The following is a 21,398-nucleotide window of genomic DNA, read 5'->3' on the forward strand; positions in this document are numbered from 1 at the left end:
TTCATTTTGTTGTCTTACATAATGTCACTAAATCTTGCATGTTTTCCTTTTTGTGTTGTTTTATGTGTATAGGTGTTTTCCTTTGTGTATATATGTGCACTATGTAAGTGGAAGAGAACAGAAGAGGTTTTAATGTCATAAATACCCTTCCACCTCTATAAAGAATTTCCCTTTGTTTAGAAGAAGCGTTCTGATGAATCTAATCATATGACCGATGAAGTGGAAGTTTCTGGTTTCTTTGAAGATGCAGATTTCAAGTCTTAATGAATTACAGTCTAGTGGTTTTATGGGCCTTTGAAAATTCTGCTGGGAAAATTGTAACATATCAATTTTATGAAATGAATGATGCCCACTGAGTATAAGTTCAAGTCCACAAACCACATCTTCAGGTTTCTGGGATGGCAGCATTCCACTCTGGGAACTCACAATGCTTAATACTTCTTACCCCCTACATGATATCACCCTCTGCGTTTGCAGATGAATACAGGAAAAAAATCAGTGTCTTTCTGCTTCTCTTGAGTAGGACCCTGGACAGAGAGGACTTCACTAGTTGCTTTGGCTCAGGTCAGCTCTGATCAAGGGTCAGCTAGCGCTCATGTTATCTCAAGGCTCATCTCAGAGAGGATCAACTTGAGAATCCTCTGGAATATACTAGCTATTTCTAAAGCAGGGGTTCTCAACATTGCTAATGATATAACCCCTTAACAGATCCTCATGTTGTGATGACCCCCCACTATAAAATTATTTTTACTGCTACCTATTTTTACTTTAGACTACTTCCTGCTGGTTAGGGGCATCGAGTTTCTTGTGGGAAGTCTAATTGTTATCAGGTTGTCTCCAATTGGCAACCAGCAACCAGCAATTGAGAAATGGAGCAATCCAGCAATCAAACAATCCAGCAATCACAACAGCAGCAGCAGGAACCAGCAGCAGCAGGGATGCAAGGACCACCACCAGCAGCAAGTACAGCAGTAGCCACCCTTCTCTCGGGGCTCTGGCATTTTTCTACCCTCTCAAGAGTCCCCAGGATTCCAAACATAAACTGCCTTCAGCTGTCAGAATCTTGCCCCTGCCAGGGCACAAGACAAATCACAGTTATCTACTGTGAACAATCTGAAGCAGCCCATATCTCACACCTGGGATCAAAACAAAAACATATTTACATACCATAACTGCATATTAAACGGAACCAACATTCTCACTACAGGTCTTAGGTGACCTCTGCAAGAGTCATTCCATCCTTCAAAAGGTCTCGACCCACAGGTTGAGAACACCTGATCTAAAGTCTCCCGTGCGCCCCCTCAGCAGAGCAAGGTACGATAGTGTGCACCTTCTAAGGACTCAGTACTTCTGCCTTGGTATCAAGGTTTCTGTAGAAGATGAAACAAGCTGTCCTAGACGTTCCAGTGTTTTATCCACACGGAGAAGAGTCAGAACAAGGTCAGCAAGGGCACAGAGTGTTTTGACATTGAGCAGATCAGGCTAGGGAGTAGAAAAGGATAGGTAAGGAAGGAACATGTGTGGTTGCTCCCTCCCCCCATTGTGTTCTTCCTCATTGTGGTTTACCTTGGCACACACAGCACTGCTCTAATCTCTGATTTCACACTTGAGAGGAGCATCACAGAGAACAGTACACACCTCCATTCCATTTAACCAACCTCCCACAGATATGGCTGTCGACTGGCATCTCCTTCCATTCAGTCTTTTCTCTACTGGAAGTCCATTTGCTATCCAGGATGGTCAGTGCTGGGTATGATGAAAGACTGACCTACCTTGGGACGTGGTGCTAGGGTTCCTCTACTGCCGGGTAGGAGCTTGTCCAGGCTGTGATCTGTTGCAATGAGCTCCCAAGAGGATGCTTTCAATCTCAAGAACAGCTTCTGAGAGGTGGAGTCAGGCCACGGTGTTTCCCGGCAGCTTATAAGGTGCCTGGGTTTGGGGCTGAGCAAGAAGTCTTAAGGGACAGGTTTTCCTCTGCTCACTCTGAACAAACAAGAGTGCCATGCTGCTTTTGGATCCCGTCGAAATGTTCCTTGCTGCCTTGTGTCTTCTGATCATGGGAGTCAATGTCTGGGTTCTCATTGACCATCTCCTCACTATTGATATACCTCCTGCTCTCCAACACCCCGTGAAGATTTGGATTATGCACTACCTTTTCAATGTGATGATGACATGGGTAAATTCTGTTTCTTAATGAGTATGATCTATGAGGGTAGACAGAACTTAAGCATTGGGAAAGCATTTTGTAAAAAAATCTACATAGTGTAACAGGCCGATGTGTGCTGTAGTGATATGCCAGGCACCGTGTGTTCTAGACAATGGCTAAAATTATGCTCATTTAATGGGCTGAGTGTGCTATCTTTTCACTTCCCATGGACAGGTTGCGTTAGCCAGGAAGACACATATATGGAGTTCATTTCTTAAAGGGAATAATTTTGTATTGTCCGCTTTGAATTGGCAAATGGGCAGTTCACAGTGACCTGGCCTGGGGCAACAGGAGTCTTTCAGTCCCCACCAATACATTCTTTTGCTCTTTGGTGTGAGCCTTCTGTTGGTGTTCTGGGGTCCAACATGATGACAATTCTCAGAGTCAGTGTCTTTTTTTTTTTTGTTTGTTTGTTTTGTTTTGATCTTTTTGGATGGTTGGAACCAGTAGCCACAAATGACATACCTAGATTTTTTTATCTCTTAGATGAGAGTTAGAGGTTGCCAGTGGAAACATAATCTATTCTATAGAGTCTGTGGAAGATGAAAAAATGATTTCTACTTTTGTCTCTTCTGAGACCCTCAGACCAAGGACAGAATAACTGAGGACTAATATTGTTTCTATCAATAGATTTATGAGACCCATGAACCTTAGAACCTTAAACCAAGGGTCAGACAGAAGGGCTTCTGGGCCATTTATGAAAGACTAGTAACATTGTAAAGGAATATGGGGGAAGATGAATTTCAGGCTTTGAGCACAGCAAGCTGTGACTTAGGGGCATATGTGCTGGGGAGCATGCACAGAGTCCAGTATGTCTACCAGTGAGTGGAGGAAGGGATGGATGAAACTTCAGGAAAGTTGTTCTTAGGGAACATGTAAGACCCTGGGGGTCTTCTAAGAAAACCAGTGTTACCCCCAGTGAGATGGAATGTCCAGGCAGCAGGTTCCAGCTCTGATTTGCCTGGCAGAGTCTCCTTCCTTTGCTCATCTGTATGAGCATGAATCTGTTGAGAGACAGCTGGCTCCGTTCCCTGATGGAGCCCCATCCTCAGCTGTAGAGTGGCGGTGGAGTTCACACAGTCATTACTATGAGTGATGCTCCAGCAACACCTTTTGCTTCTTAGGAATCCAGTTGCCATAACCTCATTTCTTTTACTCCATTGAGAAAGTCCTCCTAGTAATGGGACCTTCTTCATCACACACAAATGTGAGCTTTGTGTAAAGCCATCAGCTGAGACAGGCAGAAGGGGTAAGACTAACTGAGTAAAAGAAATAACATCCTAACAACAGCTAAATCATCTTCTTGATGGCTTGAGTTCTCCCCGCCCCCAGGGGACACCTGAACAACTGTAGTCAGGGACTCAGTACTTGATTTCTGTCACAAAAAAGAACTTCAAGTTGAGTCAGCTTAATAGAAACTTAGAATTTTTAAGCAAAGAGGAAACACTGAAGGGAATTCAATACAAGCATGAAAAAAAGAAAAAAGAAAAATATACCTAAGTGTGCATGACTACATAGACTCTGTATAGTCACTGTGTACATAGCTTGGGACATTTGGAATACATTCTTTAAACTGGTAATCAACCACTAAACACAAGATGGAGTGTGATGATGTAGTTATGAACAGATATTTCTCTCTTTAATGGGATAGCTGTGATAACTAATGTGAGCACAATGAGATGCTTGCATACGGGGAAGAAGGGCTGTTAAGATAGAATGGGGATCTAGTCATTGCTATATCACTACTTATATATTACTATATTTTTGGCAAATATATATGCCACATATTCACCATTACAGTATTATTATATGGAATAGTGTTACTGCCCTAAAATATTGTCTGTGGTCCAATGATTTATCACACGTTCCCTTCTGCATCTCTATTTCTTCCAAGAAACAAATGCCTTGACAGCCAGAAAAAAAAAAAAAAAAGAAAAAGAAAAAGGAAAAAAAATAAAAAGAAAAGAAAAGGACATGCTTACCTCCCCAATCCAACCCAAATAATTTTATATCGAGTGTATATGTGTTTTTCATTGGCTATCCCAACCATCTTTCTGTACTGGTGAATGACAGTGGACTGCTCTGCCAGTGTTAGGATTTTTTGACTCCCTGTCCATGAAAGACAAAGATCAGACCCAGAGGAACGTTGTTCTGTTGTAATCTCTGTTTCTGCCCCCTGCCCCTTCATTTCCCCACCTTTCTATGCCACCTTTCCCTCGTTAGAGACTTTATACCCCTTAATCCAAAGAGTTAGTTGTTCAGGGGCTGGCAAAATGGCTGAGTTGGTCAAGCGCTTGTTGCACAAACATGAACGTCCAAGTTTGCATCACATAAAAAGGTGAGCACAGCAGTGTGTTGGGAGGTGAGGGCAGGAGGATCCTTGGAGCTGGCTGGCCATCAGGTTGTGGGACTGATGAGCTCCAGGTTCAGGGAGAGACCCTGACTGAAAAACACAAGGTAGATAGTAATTTAGGAAGATATGAGCACTGGCCTCTGCTCATACAGGTGAACATGCAACTTCAGGCATGCACACACAAGTACACAGACAGAGAGAGCACATGTATATATACACATACACACAATTGCTCAACTTTTAAAAGGTTTTCAGGTTGGACAGGATCAAATCTACTCAAGGATCAAATTTCTCAAACTTCCTTATCTAAGGGCTTGGGAATCAAGAGGATCATTGTTTGATGGGAATCCGGAAGAAATGAAATCATTCTTGAGACATTGTATCACATTATCAGTAAAACACACAGTAGAAGGTCAAACCTAATCCCAGCTAAAACAAAAAACAGAAAGACAACTTACCTTGTCTGGTGTCTGAGAACCATGTTACTAATGAATTATTAAAGCTCAATGCAGAATCTGATTTCAGCTTGACTTGAAATGTAAACATGGGTACTGAAGACAGAAGACCTGAGTTTGGAGGTATGGAATGAATACAATGCCTTCATTTTAATGGTGACACAGGTCCCCCATCCCCTTTTGATCTTTAAATATCAAGAGCCACATAATTTTGCAAGATGACTGTCCTCGTTATAACTTCTGCCTTTAAGGATGAGGTCACAGGCCAGGGAGATAAATCTGTCTATAATATGCTTGTTGTGTAGGACTGAGACAGCAGCTGAGGAGCATGTATGATCTTCACCTAGGTCCCCTGCCTATGTGGCCAATGGTGGCTTGGTCTTCATATGGGGGCCGTTTCTAACATGGATTGTATTGCCTCCTTTTGGATCACTTCTGCTTGGCAGTGCTGCCTTGCCTGGCCTCAGGGGATGAGGACATCCTCAGTCCCGATGTGACTTGATGTGCTGGGGAAGGTTGACATGGAGGGGTTGACATGGAGGGGAGGGGACTCCCATTTTCTGGGGAAGAAGGGGGGGAAAGGGATAGAAGGGTAAGGGAAGACTGAGAGAAGAGGAATGTAAAGTAAATAAACTGAAATTAAAAAAATATTGTGATATGGATGCTGAAAAAAATATGCTTGAGTGCAAGCATGAGGACCTAGGTTTGCTTCCCAGTACCTTGTAAAAAGCTGGAAATGGCAGCCTTTACTCATAATCTCAGTGCTGGGACGGGGAGATGTGGGTCCCTGGGGCTGGCTGGCTGTCCTAACTTCCTTAAGTAAGCTCCAGGTCCATGAGAGATTTTGTCTCAAAAAGTAAGGTGGATGAAGCACAAAAGGTCTTTTGAAGCACAACTCCTGTGGTTGTCCTCTAGCCTTCACACAAAAGGCAAATGCATCATGAGCACACACACACACACACACACACACACACACACAGAAAGAGAGAGAGACAGAGACAGAGACAGAGGCACACACACACACAGAACTTGCAAAGGTCCCTAGATATTTAGTTACTGTTTAAGGAATAAAGACAAAAGCTAAATAATCAGGCCTGGGAAAACAGATCTTTTTCATCTATGTTGTAAAAAGATAAAAGTTGCAGGACAGAATTTCTTTCTGGTGTCTTGTAACTAAGGACATCTTCATATGTATATCTTTTCATCCATTCTGGGCATAATTATGGCCAAAGATTGTGACCACAAAGCTGTTGGTGCCATTAGGAACCCATCTGATTCAAGCCTCCAATCCCAACGAATGACAGTAGGCCAATTGGAGCTTTCTTTTCTTTTCTCTTTCTTTCTTTTTTTCTTAAGCATTTGTTTGTGTGTGTGTGTGTGTGTGTGTGTGTGTGTGTGTGTGTGTGTGTGGTGGTGGGGAAGCAAGTGCCCACAGAGGTCAGAAGAGGGTATCTGATGCAGGTCCTAGAAACCAAACTCCAGACTTTGGTGAGGACAACAAGAGCTATTTAAGAGTTAAAAATTATTTATTTATTTATCTATTTATTTAATGTACATTATCACTCTATCTCCCTGTACACCTGCATGCCAGAATAGGACAGTAGATTATATTATAGATGGCTTTGAGGCACAATGCGGTTTCTGGGAATTGAACTCTGGACCTCTGGAAGAGCAGCAAGTGCTCTTAACCACTGAGCCCAAACCAGGGCTTTTAAAGCTCAGCTATTTCTTCAGCTCCAAGTGTTTCTTTACTTCTGTAAATGACTTGTAGCTAGTAACACAAATTATCCTCATTACCAGATGGAAATTTCTGTAAGAGTCAACTGAATGATTCCTTTATTTCAGACAAAATTGTGTCAGTCAGATGCCTGAGCAGGCTTGCTGTAAGGGTGACCCATGTTTCACCCTAAACTGAAAATATCTTCCTTTCTATAGCATTGCACAGTTGAAATAAAGAACTGCATAGGAGAGGTACAAAAGTGGGGCTTGGATGTAGGATATGCTTGGGAGTTTATTTCTATTTAAGAAAAATGTCAGACCATTTACTTTCCCTTTTACAAAACGAATCAAAGTGAAAATTTATGCTGCAGTTTAGTCTCATTTTGAGGCTAATTTTTCCTTCTTTCTCCTTTATTTCATTACCAGGTTACACCGTAGAAAAGCATTAATGTAGTCTTCTTTGAGGCATCTGCTTTAAAGGGGTCCAGTTATATAAAATGAAGACTAAAGAGTTCTCATGAGCAGACGATTGACTGTCCATAGTTACCTTAGTGTTGCCATTGTATTTGGAGTGTGCTTAAAAGAAAGAAGTTAAAGGAAATATTCAAAAAGAACCCAATAAAGACTTCTTTTTAAACATCACTGGCTTTCTGCCATCTAGTGGGGAATTGGCTTAGGTGCTCCATTTTCCTCTGTGTGTCTCTGGAGACACAGGCAGAGTCCACTTGGGGTTGTTGCTCACACACACGTGTGTCGTGCTGCCCACATGGGACTGGATGGCCTGTCGAGAGCTCATCCCTGGAGAAAACGATTCTTCCTCTCTGCAGCCAGTGCTGGCCTGTAGGTCTTCACTAGGTGGAGCCTTGTGAAATTCCACCATCCACACTGACATGTCAGTTGCTGTTGTCTCTGTGTAGCTCTTGTTTGGGCAGCCATATTGTTGAGATTGCATGGGTTCAGCTTCCTGCCACGTCTAGAAGAGCCTGTGCAAGTCCTTGTACAGTGGAGGAGTGGAAAGACTGTAAAAGGAGCACAAGTCCCGGCCTCTGCCTTTTATGGTCTTCCCACTCCTCCTCCTCCACATTTCCTTCCCCCTGTGCCTTAGGTTCAGGGGTTGTAGATGTCTCCACTTGCGCTGGACACTTACCAGCCACTTATGCTCTGCATTTTGACCAGTGTGGCTTCCTGTGTTGGTCTCAGTGTCCCAAGAAGAAGTTTCTTTGATGAGGGGTGGAAGCTACATTTACCTGTAGGCCTCAGAATACAGTGAGGAATTGCATTTGTTCAGGAAAATAGAAGGAGTGGCTTCTCCTCTAAGGGCTGTGACCTCTCCAACCACCGAGGACCTGCCCATGTTTACAGAAGCATGAAACCCTTCGTACCAAGTAGGCCTAAGTCCAACTAGGCAGCTGTTGGATACCCACAAGCTAAGAGAAGCAGTACTGTGCCGCTGGAGTCATGTTGGCAGGAGTCATGTTGGAGTCCTTGCTGTGACTTATAGGCTTTGTACCTCTATAAAGCAGTAGGACTACTGATTGTTTTTCTTCTTTACTGGTTTGTATGACATGTTAGGATACTATGAGCACTAATCCTCAGGGAGGAAGCTTCTAAGTCACTTCCAGCTTGATTCCTCCAAGTCCTGTGGTGTCTTCAGCAACAGGGTCTTATCTTCAAGCTCTGGAAAGCAACCTAGGACAATGGCACCATTGTTATACTGTTTATAGTTTTATCTGCAGTAGCTTATATTGTTGGAGGAGTCTCTTGGACCAACCCTGACCTACAACTTAAAGGGCTAGTTCCCATGCCTGGTTCCAGGATTTGTGTTTGATAATACATGGCTCTTGGGGGGAAATTATCACCACATATGGTGCAATTTTATTTAGGTATGGACTGGAGTAATAAATGGTTGTGAGTTACCATGTTGGTGCTAGAAGTCAAATTGAATTGCTGAGTCGTTTCTTTTTTGAGATAAGATCTTACTACATTGACTTGACTGGCCTGCAGCTTGCTATTAGAGACCAAAGTGGTGTCAAAACCACAAAGATCCACCTGTCTCTGCCTGCCAAGTGCTGGTATTAAAAGCATGTACCACCACACCCAGCTTAAAACTTTTTTTTTTTTGAAGAAAGTTACTTTAGTCATATTGGAATTTTTCTTTCTGGGATATACTTATAAGAAATATTAATGAAATGAATTAAAATGGGAGGGGACTATCCAAACAGTCATTTGAATCCAATTCCAAAATAATAGTATAAGTCATAGTTTAAATCAAAGAAAACATTTAGACTGCAAGTGTAACCGAAGAAAGGGTTATATAAAAGGAAGCTGGGTTTGTCATTTGTGCAACCTAAGGAGTTCTTCCAGGATTTCCATTGACAAGTAACAGGATCTTGACTTACAGCACAGAAACAGCTGTCAGCATGAGTTGGTCTGACACACAGCCAGAGTTTATTAAGCAAAATGAATACAGTTAGAACTGACTGTGGGCAAAAGAAAAAGAGGCACACTTCAGTGTCCTGCTGTCTCTGTGAATGCTGATTTGGAGGTTTTTGAAGTTATGTTGTTCAAAGGTGTGATCTATACCCATGGAATACTAAACTGTACTGCTATGTTCATTTCTTTGTTTCTAAAAACCCTACTTCATTTTATGCACAGTCATACAATTACATATTGGCATTATAATAGAATGATCCACTGTAGTGTTTTTCTTTGTCTTTTTCTTTTTAAAAAAATAATTTTCAAAGATTTGTGCATGCTTTATACCTGTGAGCAATGCCTGCAGAGGCCAGATGAGGGCTCTGGAGCTCTGGGAGCTGAAGCTGTAGCTGCCTGATGTGGGTGCTGGGAAAAGACCTTGGGTTCTCTACAAGTGCACATTAACCCTTTAGACCCTGAGACATTTCTTCAGCTCTTCTTATAGTGTTAAACACAAGAAAAATAAAAATTTCAAGTTACAAAATCCACCCCCTGACACACACACACCCTGAACACTTCTTTTCTGGTCAGAAAGGCAAATATTCTTTTAAAAAAGAATACAAGTATCCATATTTAATCTAAATTGGGAGAGTAACCCATCCTGGTAATTTCCCTGTGAAAGAGAAAGGGGTTGTGTGTGTGTGTTTCTAATTAATTAATTAATTAATTAATTAATTTCTTTATTCACTTTACATCCTGATCTTAGCTCCCTCCTCTTCTCCCAGTTTCACCCTCTCACTCCTTCTTCCCTCTCTCTCCTCTTCTTCAGAAAAGAGGAGTCCCCTCCATACCCCTCCACCCCAGTTCATCAAGTCATACCAGGACTAAGCACATCCTCTTCCCCTGTGGTCTCTCAAGGCAGCCCTGCCAGGGTATGTGATCAAAAAAACAGGCAATAGAGTCTATGTCAGAAACAGCCCCTGCTCCCCTTACAAGAGGAGCCACATGAAGCCCGACTTGCCCATCTGCTACATCTGTGTAGGGGACCTAGGTACACTCCATGCATGGTCCTTGGTTGGGTGCTTTGGTCTCAGCACCTCTGGGCCCTGGTTAGTTGGCTCTGTTGGTCTTGTGGATCTCCTGTCACTTCCAGGTCCTTCTGTCCTTCCCCCATTTTCCCACCAGACTCCCTGAGTTTCACCCAAAGTTTGGCTGTGAATCTCAGAGTCTGTTTCAATCCCCTGCTGGGTGGAGTCTCTCAGAGGACAGCTGTTGTCTCTGAGCAGAGAAGAGTATAGAAAATAGTGTCAGAGGTTGGCTCTCTCCCACAGGGTGGGTCTCAAGTTGGGCATTGGTTGGACATTCCATCAATCTCTGCTCTGTCTTCATTCCTGCACATCTTGTAGGCAGGGTAAATTCAGGGTTGAAATTTTTGTGGGTGGGTTAGCATTCCCCTGCCTCTACCAGGAGTCCTGTCTAGTTAGAGAGTGTCCTCCTCAATCTCCATGACCCCTGCTACTAGGAGTCTCAGCTAGAGTCACCGAATATCCTCCCCGAAGCCTACCCTGCCTTAGCTCTCCAGGTTATGACAGAGATGCCCCCGCCCATGGTTCCTCTTCTCTCTGCAGGCCCTCTGCGAACCCCCCTCCTCAGGTTTGATCACTACCCTCATTTCTCTCTGTGCTCCCTCTCCTGTTTGTTCCCTCTCTTCAACACTTCCACTGTCTATTCTGTTTCTCTTTCTGAGTGAGATTTAAGCTCCCTCCCTCAGGTCCTCCTTGTTGTCAATAGAGCAAAACTGCAGTCTGTACATATTTTTTAAAAAAATATTTTTTCCAAATAGGTCAATTCCACCAACATATTCTGTGAGTGTATTAGTTATGTCTAATTTCCACTGCACTAATGGCTTGTAATTAAAAAATAGCTCCAACTTTCACAATCAACATTTCACAGGAACAACACATGTTAGATTATTTATTTATTTTTGGATTATTTTCAAAGGGGCAAGAACCATTAAGAAAGTTAAGCTCACATACCTACCTACCATGGGAGATGCAGATGTGTACAGGTCATTGGTGGAGGGTTAGGATGAGAGAAGGAGGGGTGGAGGGGTAGAAGGGTAGGGATGAAGAGGTGGGGTAGGGAAGTTTTTCTTTTTGGTGAGATTGTAAGCTAACTGTCAAGGGAAATTGTGCAGACTTACTTGTGAACACAGTGCTAAGAGGATAAAACCCAGAGAGGACCGAGCCAGGCAGGGCATGGCGGGCCAGTGCTGGAATGCCAGCACTCAGGAGGCAGAGGCAGGCTGAGGCCAGCCTATTTTACATAGTGAGTGTCAGGCCATGTGTTTCAAAAACAAGTAAAGAAAACACATTTGGGTGCCAGTGGGATGACTCAGTGGCTAAGAGCTGTTGCTGTTCTTGCAGAGGACCAGGGTTCAGTTCTGAGCACCCACATATGGCTCACAACCATCTGCAGCTCCAGCTCCAGGGGATCTGACACCCTCTTCTGGCCCTGTGGTTACAAGGCACACATGCAATACATAGACATCCATGCAAGAAAACACCCTTGCACATAAATAAAGATAAATCTTTTTTAAAAGTCAAGAATTCTCATCATGCTTGTTACATAAAGAGGTTAAAGCAGCCCTGTATCAGACTGTTGGAGTAAAGAAAGACCTCACCTCTTTCCCCTTCTAATGTCCCATAATTTTCTCTTTCTCTCCACTTCTCCACCAGGGTACTATATTGGAGAAGCTGAGAATTTGCTCTCTGCCAAGACTTTTTCAGACTCTACATGATACCCTGCTCATAAAGAGGAGCTATAATGTGAAGGTGACTCAGTTGTGTTTTGACAAAGTCCCCGTGAGGCTGTTCCAGCCCAAGGAAGCTTCTTCTGGTCTGAGGAGAGGCATGATCTTCTACCACGGAGGGGCTGGAATGATGGGCAGCTTGGGTAAGAAGCATTCCTGGGCATGGGGCAAGTATTACCCCAAGACCTTCATGACCTCAACTATTCTCCCATAAGGTCCTTTCAGAAGGGAGCCAAAGCAAGCAAGAGTTGAAGATCCTTGTCTAGTGAATAGATTAAGCAGAGAGTCCCATCTATGCCATACTCTCAGTTTCGTGGTGAACAGCAAGGTCCAAGCAAAGCACCCAGTGTAATGGATATGAATGACTCATTTCTCCTTCCTTCCTTCCTTCCCCTCCCCTCTCCTCTCCTTCCATCCCTTCCCTTCCAGTCAAAGCCACCATCTTATAAAAGTGTCCCACAATGATGCCAATCCAATGCATTTTATTTAACTATGATGGGACCCCTATGCCTGTCCCTTCCCCTCCGCAAACCAGAAATGGTGTCACAGTTCTATTTTACCCTTTTATCCTCTTCCTGAATCAGAGGGATCTTTGAAGATACAGCTTGAAACCTGTCATTGCTTATCTTTAGCTTCTGTGCTTCCCAATGACCTTTCTGAACTGGCTACCCAGGTAGCACCCTGAGGTTGCTTTGCTAAGTTCTACTCACTGCCCTATGGTATGGACACAGAAGTCATTTGGGATAGACCCCTACCATCTTGGCTATCATTTTCACTTTTAAAAAGTTAATGCATGAGTAAATGGATGCTTAAACAAATTACTGCACAAAAGGAGATACTCATGAATGAACTAGAAGATGCATAGTTGGGTGGGTGAATGGATGGAAGCTTGCATGCCTGCATGTCCAAATTTCCCCTGAGAGGGCAAGCTCTCCCCTTTCTCCCTGACAGTAAGTAAAGGCCACTTACTGCCCTCTGATGGTGGAAATATCCATGGCACTTCTATAGCTGTGGTGTTGCTGTGGTGCCTGCTTTTGGTTACAGGCTCTGAATGAGTCACATCTATGGGACCCACCTATGTCCAAGTTTATTCTCCTGCATCAAACCCACTAGGAACAGCACTTCATCCCAAGCCACCAGTCCCTGTAGAGGGTAAAAGCAATGATGGCTCAGAAGACCCAGTTTCTGACCTGTGAACCTATGAGTCAAAGGAGGAGGCTGGAACACGCAGGAACACAAATGAAGAGGTGGTTCCATATGCAAATAACATGCAGGCAAAACCACTTGTGTATGTCAAATAAAAATAAATTTCAAGATACTTCCTGTCTAGAATACAGAGGGTCCTAGTGGACCCTTGTTGCAGCTCTTACTGATTCCTCACAGGCCTCATCCTTGCCTCAGCCCTTGTGAAGTCTACAAGGGAGAGGCTTAAGTGCAAAACTTTCAACTGTGACCACCTGGAGTATAAGAAAGATGTCAGGTGGGGAGTGAAGCTGAGCACTACCCAAGGCCCAGAACCAAGGTCAGGGCTGGTAGAGGTCTTTCCCCTTGGCTACATTTAAACTCTCCTGGAGTTTAACTTTTAAAAACTTGAACTTTTAAAGCCATACCCAGGCCCTCCCCGAGGCTGCTCAAGCCCCCTCTGGGACGGGACCAGGCATCTTTACTTTAAAACGTTGCCAGCAGGCTGAGACTCTTTGTAAAGAACCTGGACACAGAAGCTGAATGCTCAGAGAGCTGAGACCGTGTCTTCTAAGCCTGTGTTTCTGCTCTTTCATGCCCTTCTTCGTTTTGCACATATGCCCACGCCAGAGTCATCATTTTTTAAGTCCTGGTTTTATGCTACCTGCTGCAATCATGCTGATCCAACAGGTCCAGGCAACAAGCGCAGAAGATGTGTACTGACTTCCCAGTGCTTCTGCATGCAGATGGCTGGGGCCGAGAGGGGCTGAGTCAGAGGAGCACTTGAAGTCAAGCAGTGGAGGTGCATGCCTTTAGTCCCAGACTATGGGAGGCAGGGACAGGCATATGTCTGAGTTCAAGGCTAGCCTGGTCTACAGAGTGAATTCCAGGACAGTCAGGGCTACACAGAGAAACCCTGTGTTCAAAAACAAACAAACAAACAAACAAACAAACAAACTAGAGGAGTACTCACTCGATATACTGGTCCAGGATGCATCATGCACTAATGCTGAAAGACATACTACTTGGAAATTCAGAAGCACCTACTGATTAGAAGGTACCATTCTTGGGGGCTAGAGAGATGGGTCAGTGGTAAAGGCCACTTCCTGCAGAGAACCACAGGGGTGGCTCACAACCACCCATAGCTCCACCTCAAGGGTATTTGACATCTTCTTCTGGCCTCTTCAGGCACTCATATGACATCCACTCACACAGATACAGAAATAATATGCAGACAGAAATATAAATTTACAAATCTATTTTAAATGCACTATTCAACCATTCCTTATCTCCTAGTTAATCAGTACTAATATACAAAATTATTAATACTCCCAGGTTTCCAATCTTAGCTTCACACTTTTGGCATTTTTCCATTTACTGGCTCTCAGTTTCCCCACCCTACAGAAGTTGAGTTTTCCTGTTGCTCAAGCTCAGACACTCAGAAGCTTGCCCAGGTAGAGCTGGTGAGGTCTTTACAGAGGAGGCAAGAATAGGGACAGACAGAGGACCTCAGTTTCACAGCCACAACAGCCAGTGACATCCTGGGACATTGGTGAACACTCTTTGTGAGCTAGTTTTTATTTGGTCTTCTCTTTCAGAATGCTACCACAGCTTATGCAGTTTATTTGCCAAGGAGACAGACTCAGTCGTTCTGGCAGTGGGGTGAGTAGCCTGGGACACACTTAGTTGTTTCTTCTTCTTCTTCTTCGTCTTCGTCTTCGTCTTCATCTTCATTGCAATGACTTCTAGCTGAAAGATAAAACTGAAAGGGCTCCTGGATTCAAAGGTTTCAGTCTACGTTCTGCTTGCTCCATTGTTATGGGTCTGTGGTGAGGTAGAGCATCATGGCAGCAGAAGCACTTGGCAGAGTGTAGCTGGTCACCCCATGGTGATCAAGAAGCAGAGAGAGAGACTGGAGTAGTTAAGAAAATTGTTCTCTTCAAGCTACAAGCTCAGTGAGGCACCCCCAACCATTTACCAACAAAGACATCAAACTCTAAGCCCATCATTGAATTCATCCATCAATGCAGTCAGAGCCTTCTCAATCATTGGACCTGCCAGCTGAGGACCAAGCCTTGAAAAAGGTGACCTTTCTCCTTTGGGTACCAAAGGCTTATGTTGGTCATCTCATAATGTAAAAGACATCCACACCATGCTCAAGAGTCCACAGGTTTCTAATGGTTCTAGCACTATTCCAAAGTTTGTGTACAAAGCCTTCTCTGAAAACCAGGCCAAATTCTTAGCTTCGGGACTCTGAAATGTTAAATTCCAGGTCTATGCTTCAGATGTACAACAGCACAGTGCAAACCCTCTCACTCCAATAGGGAGGAAGTAGGAGCAGAGAACGGAGAAATGGGTTCAAAGTAAGAGAGAACACAGTCAGGCAAAGGATAAATCCTGTAGCTCCTTGCTCAGGGTCTGTGCCACCTGGTGGCATGATGTGAACTCCACTGGGTTTCTGCAGCCCTGTTTGTGTATCTGTGTCAGCAGCAGTCCTCTGAGCCCCTCTGTTGGGGCACCTCTATTTATTCTCTGCAGCTTTCTGCCATAGTCATGCCACATCCCTGCCACCCAACACCTTTGGATCTCCATCACAGCTTAGGCTTTACTATGGTACCTTCAGACAGTACCCTTTCCGAAGAAGCTTCCCACAGGAAACCCAACTCTCACATACATCACCTGATCTCCCAGAATTTCTTCTGAAATTTCTGTGGAAGCCCTTTGAAACCCTGAAACTACTGAATCATGCACACAGGAGTAATGGAAGGTGCCAAGGCTCTTCAGAACAAAGTGGCTGAGACACGAATGCAGTTGCCTGAGTATCTTGGTGGGTGAAAATAGTTAATTGTACCTGAGAAAACCTTACCTGGCCCTTTTGAGAAAGGCGCTTGGTGTAGCTCTCTTGTAGAGGGAGTGTCTTTCAGGTGAGTTTTGGTTTTACACCTGCAGCATGTGGTGTGGATTCCCATTGTCCACACTGAATTTATTTTTTTTAATTTTATTTTTCTTATTACTGAATTTATTTTTAACAGTGCTACTCTCTTTAACAACACCCTCCGTGTTCACAGTTTTCAGTAAGCTCTGTTTAGACCAAACTATGCTTTTCCCCCAAAAAACCTGTTTTAACTTTTTGTTTGTTTGTTTGGTTGGTTGGATGGTTGGTTTCAAATTCTAACTATAACTTAGCTAAAAGAAGCCAGCAGTAATCATGCTGTCGTAACTTCAAACTTCCTCCATCTGATAAGTCCATCACCTTTAGATTCAACCTCCCACAAAGTACCAGGACATGGGCAAAGAGAAAGAATCTTTTGGCTACACAAAGAACCTCCAGCTTAACTAACAGTCCTTGTCTCCACTGAAAGTCTCATGAGGATCTCTCCTTCTTGTCTTCATTGCTACAAACAGTCCTGTCTCTGGAATTCTTTCCATAGTCTCTGGTTTAGCTCTACTTGCACAATTTTGGTGTTTTTTTCCCCCAGCCACATCTCTAAATAATTTCTAAATGCATACAACAACCATCTCCTAAGGTTTTGTAAGCCATGCCAGGATGTAGCCATAGCAAAGACTCCATGTCTCTGGTATTGATTTGTGTTAGTTTTTTTTTTTTTTTTTAATCGATGTGATAAATTAATGAGAAATGCCTTGAGGGAAGAGGTGTGGTTTAGTTCTGGTTTCAGAGGATTTAGTCTGTGATGGTCCTGCTTCATTGCTGTGACCCAGTGGGAACACTGAAGACTCACAGTTGTAACCTCTCAAAGGCACAATCTCAGTCACGTACATAACTGGACACTTCCAGGACTACTGACATCCTCACAGAGACACATATGCAGGAAAAATACAAATGAACATAAAATAAAAATAAATTATGTTTAGAAAGCATTTGTATGTGCATGTTCTGTATGAGTTAATGTGATCCATACACGGACTCCAGATCCCATAGAGACCGGGGGATGGTGTCAGAGCCCACTGGAGCTGGAGTTAAATGTGGTCTGTGAGCTGTCTTGTAGGTGCTGGAACCTGAACTCTATTCTTCTGCAAGATCAGAAAGTGCTCTCACCCGCTAAACCATCTCTCTAGCGCTTAAGCTGACTTTTAAAGTTAACGTGCAAATTAATGGGTTTCATCACGGTGTTTTCACATTCATATGTCATTTTACTTAGTTTTTATTCATTGTCTTTATTCCTCCTAAAGCTTTGTAATTTCTTTAAAAATTGTCCTAATCAAGAGATTTATTTTTTCTTCCCTCCTTCCCTCCCTCCTTCCTTTCTTTTTCTAGCCTTGCCTCTAACTCCATAATATATAGTATGTCTTATATATTATATATGATTGCTATATAACCTTGAACGCTTGCTCCTTCTACCTCACCCTAGCTCCTGCGTGCTGGGATTATAGGTGTAAACCACCGCACCCTGGGTATGCAGTGCTGTGTACTAGGCAAGCATTATACCAATGCAGGACACCCTCAGGCCCTTGGGAATGCTTTCTAGAAACATTTAGACACAAATAAAGCTATGTAGAAAGAGAACACAAGTTATGATGAGTCCAGGATTTAGGGTATCTCTTCACTCTATTAGAGCCAAGAACAAAAGTGGTAAAGGCAGCCTGAATGGGCTGATGGTCATGTTTATGGTCCTGTGTTTTGCTGTAATGATGGCTTTTCAAGAGTTCATTGCATGGTGAAAAGGAAATATCTACCTACTGAAGGCCTACTTTTCAGGGACCAATTAGGAGGGTGATGTTAAACAACAAAACAAATACAACAAACAAACAACTAACATTGAGGCATTTGAGTGGAGGGAGGGCTAGTAAAATACCATGAACAACAACAACAACCAAAGCAACGTGGGGAGGAAAGGGTCTGCTTTGCTCACACTTCATGTCACAGTTCATTATCAAAGCAGAAAGGACAGGAACTCACAGGGCAGGAACCTGGAGGCAGGAGCTGATGCAGAAGAGCTGCTCACTGTCTTGCTCAGCCTGCTTTCTCATAGCTCCCAGAGCCACCAGCCCAGAGTGGTACCTCCACAATGGGCTGAGGCCTCCCCAATCAAGAAAATGTCCCACGGGCTCAATCACAAGCTGATTTAAGGGAGCATCTTCTCACTTGAGGTTCCCAGCTCCAAAAAGGTGCTGTTTCAGGTTGAAGAATACCTAGCTGGTACAGCTTCTCATTACAATTCAGAAGTTTCCTCTAAGAAACCTAAACCACTCAGCTGGACACAGATTGGGGAAGAGAGGAAAAGAACTTAAAGTCTCTTGAGAAACACATTCAGCTTTGACATCCACCAGGCTGGTGCACCATGTGTCTGTATCGTTGGCATAAGACTGAACCTTTCTGAGGACTTTGAGAAAGGCACTGTGTTTGAAAAATATTCACTAACTTCCCCACAGTGGATTTCCACTGTGTGGGAACATGAACATCACCACTAGAATCCATGTCTCCACAAACCTCCCAGCCAACCAAGGTCTCCTGAACTGGACCCAGAGATGGGCTGCATGAATGTTTGTTCCAACACTGCTCAGTGTAGCATTTTGCCAGATGCTTGCAGAGATCTGGTCCATGAACCTGCATTGCAATACAATGGCCGGTGAAATGATTCAGCCAGAGAAGGCGATCTATTCTCGCAGGACCTCAGTAGGAAGTGCCTGGGAGGAGATGCCTGAGAGAATCTGAGTATGGAGAGATTTTTCTCCTTTCCTCCCCTCCCCTCCCCTCCTCTCCCCTCCCCTCCCCTCCCCTCCCTTCCCCTTTCCTCCCCTCCCCTCCCCTTTCCTCCCCTTCCCTCCCCTCCCCTCTTCCCTCCCTTCCCCCCTCCCCTCCCCTTTCCTCCCCTCCCCCTCCCCTCCCCTCCCCTTCCCTTTCCTCCCCTCCCCTTCCCTTTCCTCCCCTCCCCCCTCCCCTCCCCCCCCTCCCCTCCCTTCTAATCTGCACCCTCCTCCACCCCTCCCCTCAGTCCTCTCCTCTCCTCTCCCCTCCCCTCCCCTCCCCTCCCCCTCCTCTCCTCTCCTCTCCTCCCCTCCCCTCCCCTCCCTTCTAATCTGCACCTTCCTCCACCCCTCCCCTCAGTCCTCTCCCCTCCTCTCCCCTCCCCTCCCCTCCTCTCCCCTCCCCTCCCCCTCCCCTTTCCTCCCCTCCCCTCCCCTTTCCTCCCCTCCCCTCCCCTCCCCTTCCCTCCCCTCTCCCTTCCCCTCCCCTTTCCTCCCCTCCCCTCCCCTCCCCTCCCCTTTCCTCCCCTCCCCCCTCCCCTCCTCTCCTCTCCCCCTTCCCCTCCCCTTCCCTCCCCCTTCCCCTCCCCTCCCCTCTCCCTTCCCCTCCCCTTTCCTCCCCTCCCCTCCCCTCCCCTCTCCCTTCCCCTCCCCTTTCCTCCCCTCCCCTCCCCGCCCCTCCCCTCCCCTCCCCTCTCCCTTCCCCTCCCCTTTCCTCCCCTCCCCTCCCCGCCCCTCCCCTCTCCCCTCCCCTCCCCTCCCCTTTCCTCCCCTTCCCTCCTCTCTCCTCTTCTCTCCTCTCCTGTCTCTTTTCCTCCTTCTTACCTTTGTCTCTCTTCTCTGAATGCAAGCAGCTTAACCTTGCCATCAACCTAGGCTCCCCATCTCTGTAGAAATGCAGGCAGACCAGGAAGACTTTTGATTGTCATTTTTCTCCTGTCAAGTCAGATGTTTCTACTTTCAAGTGTTTTGTTTTCTATTTTCATTTGCATATATATGTGGGTGAGCACATGCTGTGGTGTAAATATGAAGGTCAGAGGACACCTTGCCAGAATGAGTTCTCTCCTGCCATCATGTGGCCTCCAGCAAATTCAGGTCAAGACACAAGGTTTGGAAACAGGCCCTTTAATCTCTCTCAAAGCCTTTAGCTTTCATGGCCTGCCTGATCCTCTCTAAGTAGGTGAGTCTGCACATGGAGAGTCCAAGCTGTTTTGACTCTGGGAAAGTTCTTCAGAATTACACAAGGGGAAAATGGGGGAATAACTATTCTTACTTGTTCAGTCATTTCAGGATGTAATAAATTCAGTCTCAGGTGCATAGAGGACCATGTTCAAGTGGACTCCACCCACCCTACACATACTGCTATGCTGTTTTTCTTTTTTCTCCCCAGGTACCGAAAGCTTCCTGCCTACCCACATCCTTATGGTCTTCAGGACTGTATAGCTGCCTCAACCCATTTCCTGAAGAACCTGAAAGCCTATGGGGTGGACCCCTCTAGGGTTGTGCTCTGTGGAGAAAGCATAGGAGGTACAGCTGTGGCTGTCATCCTCCAGACCTTCTTGGGCAGACCAGATCTTCCACGGATCAGGGCTCAAATCCTGATTTATCCAGTACTTCAGTTAATTAATTTACAGTTACCATCACATCTACAGAACCAAAATGTCCCATTCCTCACCAGAAACTTGTATTTAAACTGCCTCTATAGGTATTTAAACATTGACAGCTCCTGGAAAGATGCCTTACTGACAGGAGCTTTTATTCCCCCTGACATCTGGATGAAATACAAGAAGTTTGTTGGCTCTGACAATATTCCTGAAAAGTTCAGGAAGAACATTCAGCAACCTGAGTTTCCTGGTCCTTTTAACAAGGCTGCCTATCTAGAAGTCAAACACTTTCTGGATGTAGAAATTTCTCCCCTTGTAGCTGATGATGAGGTCATAGCTCAACTTCCAGAGGCATTGCTGTTCAGCATGAACTGGGACATTCTCCGAGATGACACCTTGCTCTACAAGAAACGTTTGGAAGAACAGGGGGTCCCTGTGACCTGGTACAACTTGGAGGATGGCTTTCATTCAGGCATATTCTTCTTTGATAAGATTTTATCTTTTTCTTGTGGCTGGCGTATAATAAATGCTATTGTGAGTTTCACAAAGGGTATCTGAAGGATTATGCATGGAAAGGAGTGGTAGAATAATTGCCTGACACACATAGGTTCAGAATAAATACCTAGCATTGTAGACTGACAGAGAGAGCAAGAGATACACACACACACACACACACACACACACAGAGGTGGACAGACAGATGATTGAGAGATAGATGATAGAGAGATAGATGAAAGATATGTAGATAGAAGATAGACACACAGACAGATAGATAAATAGATAGATAGATAGATAGATAGATAGATAGATAGATAGATAGATAGATAGATAGTATAAGGAAGGCTTCTGCCCCACCTACAACCTTAGCTGACTCCCAGTTTTCAGAGAAGCAAATGTTAAGTTGGTGCATGGACAAGAAAGAAAGGAGAAGAGGGAGGTGAAGGTC

At 44.6% G+C, this 21,398-nt stretch overlaps 1 protein-coding gene across 1 annotated transcript; it reads left to right on the top strand.

Moving 5' to 3' along the window:
- Positions 1 to 2,026: 2,026 nt before the first annotated feature.
- Positions 2,027 to 21,010, top strand: LOC110541075 (arylacetamide deacetylase-like 4 family member 1). Its single transcript, XM_060378648.1, has 4 exons — positions 2,027 to 2,176; positions 11,887 to 12,103; positions 14,741 to 14,804; positions 20,239 to 21,010. Exons 1-4 carry the CDS (start codon positions 2,027 to 2,029, stop codon positions 21,008 to 21,010), a joined length of 1,203 nt encoding a protein of 400 aa, XP_060234631.1.
- The last annotated feature ends 388 nt before the right edge of the window (positions 21,011 to 21,398 follow it).

Source organism: Meriones unguiculatus, chromosome 3, assembly GCF_030254825.1.
Source record: "Meriones unguiculatus strain TT.TT164.6M chromosome 3, Bangor_MerUng_6.1, whole genome shotgun sequence".
NCBI classification, from domain to species: Eukaryota; Metazoa; Chordata; class Mammalia; order Rodentia; family Muridae; genus Meriones; species Meriones unguiculatus.

Bases quoted from the DNA above. Each gene is read 5' to 3' on its own strand.
- LOC110541075 (XM_060378648.1), top strand. From the start codon at position 2,027: ATGTTCCTTGCTGCCTTGTGTCTTCTGATCATGGGAGTCAATGTCTGG. The intron at 2,177-11,886 runs GTAAATTCTGTT...CTTCTCCACCAG, and splicing joins TCAATGTGATGATGACATGG to GGTACTATATTGGAGAAGCT. The intron at 14,805-20,238 runs GTGAGTAGCCTG...TTTTCTCCCCAG, and splicing joins TCAGTCGTTCTGGCAGTGGG to GTACCGAAAGCTTCCTGCCT.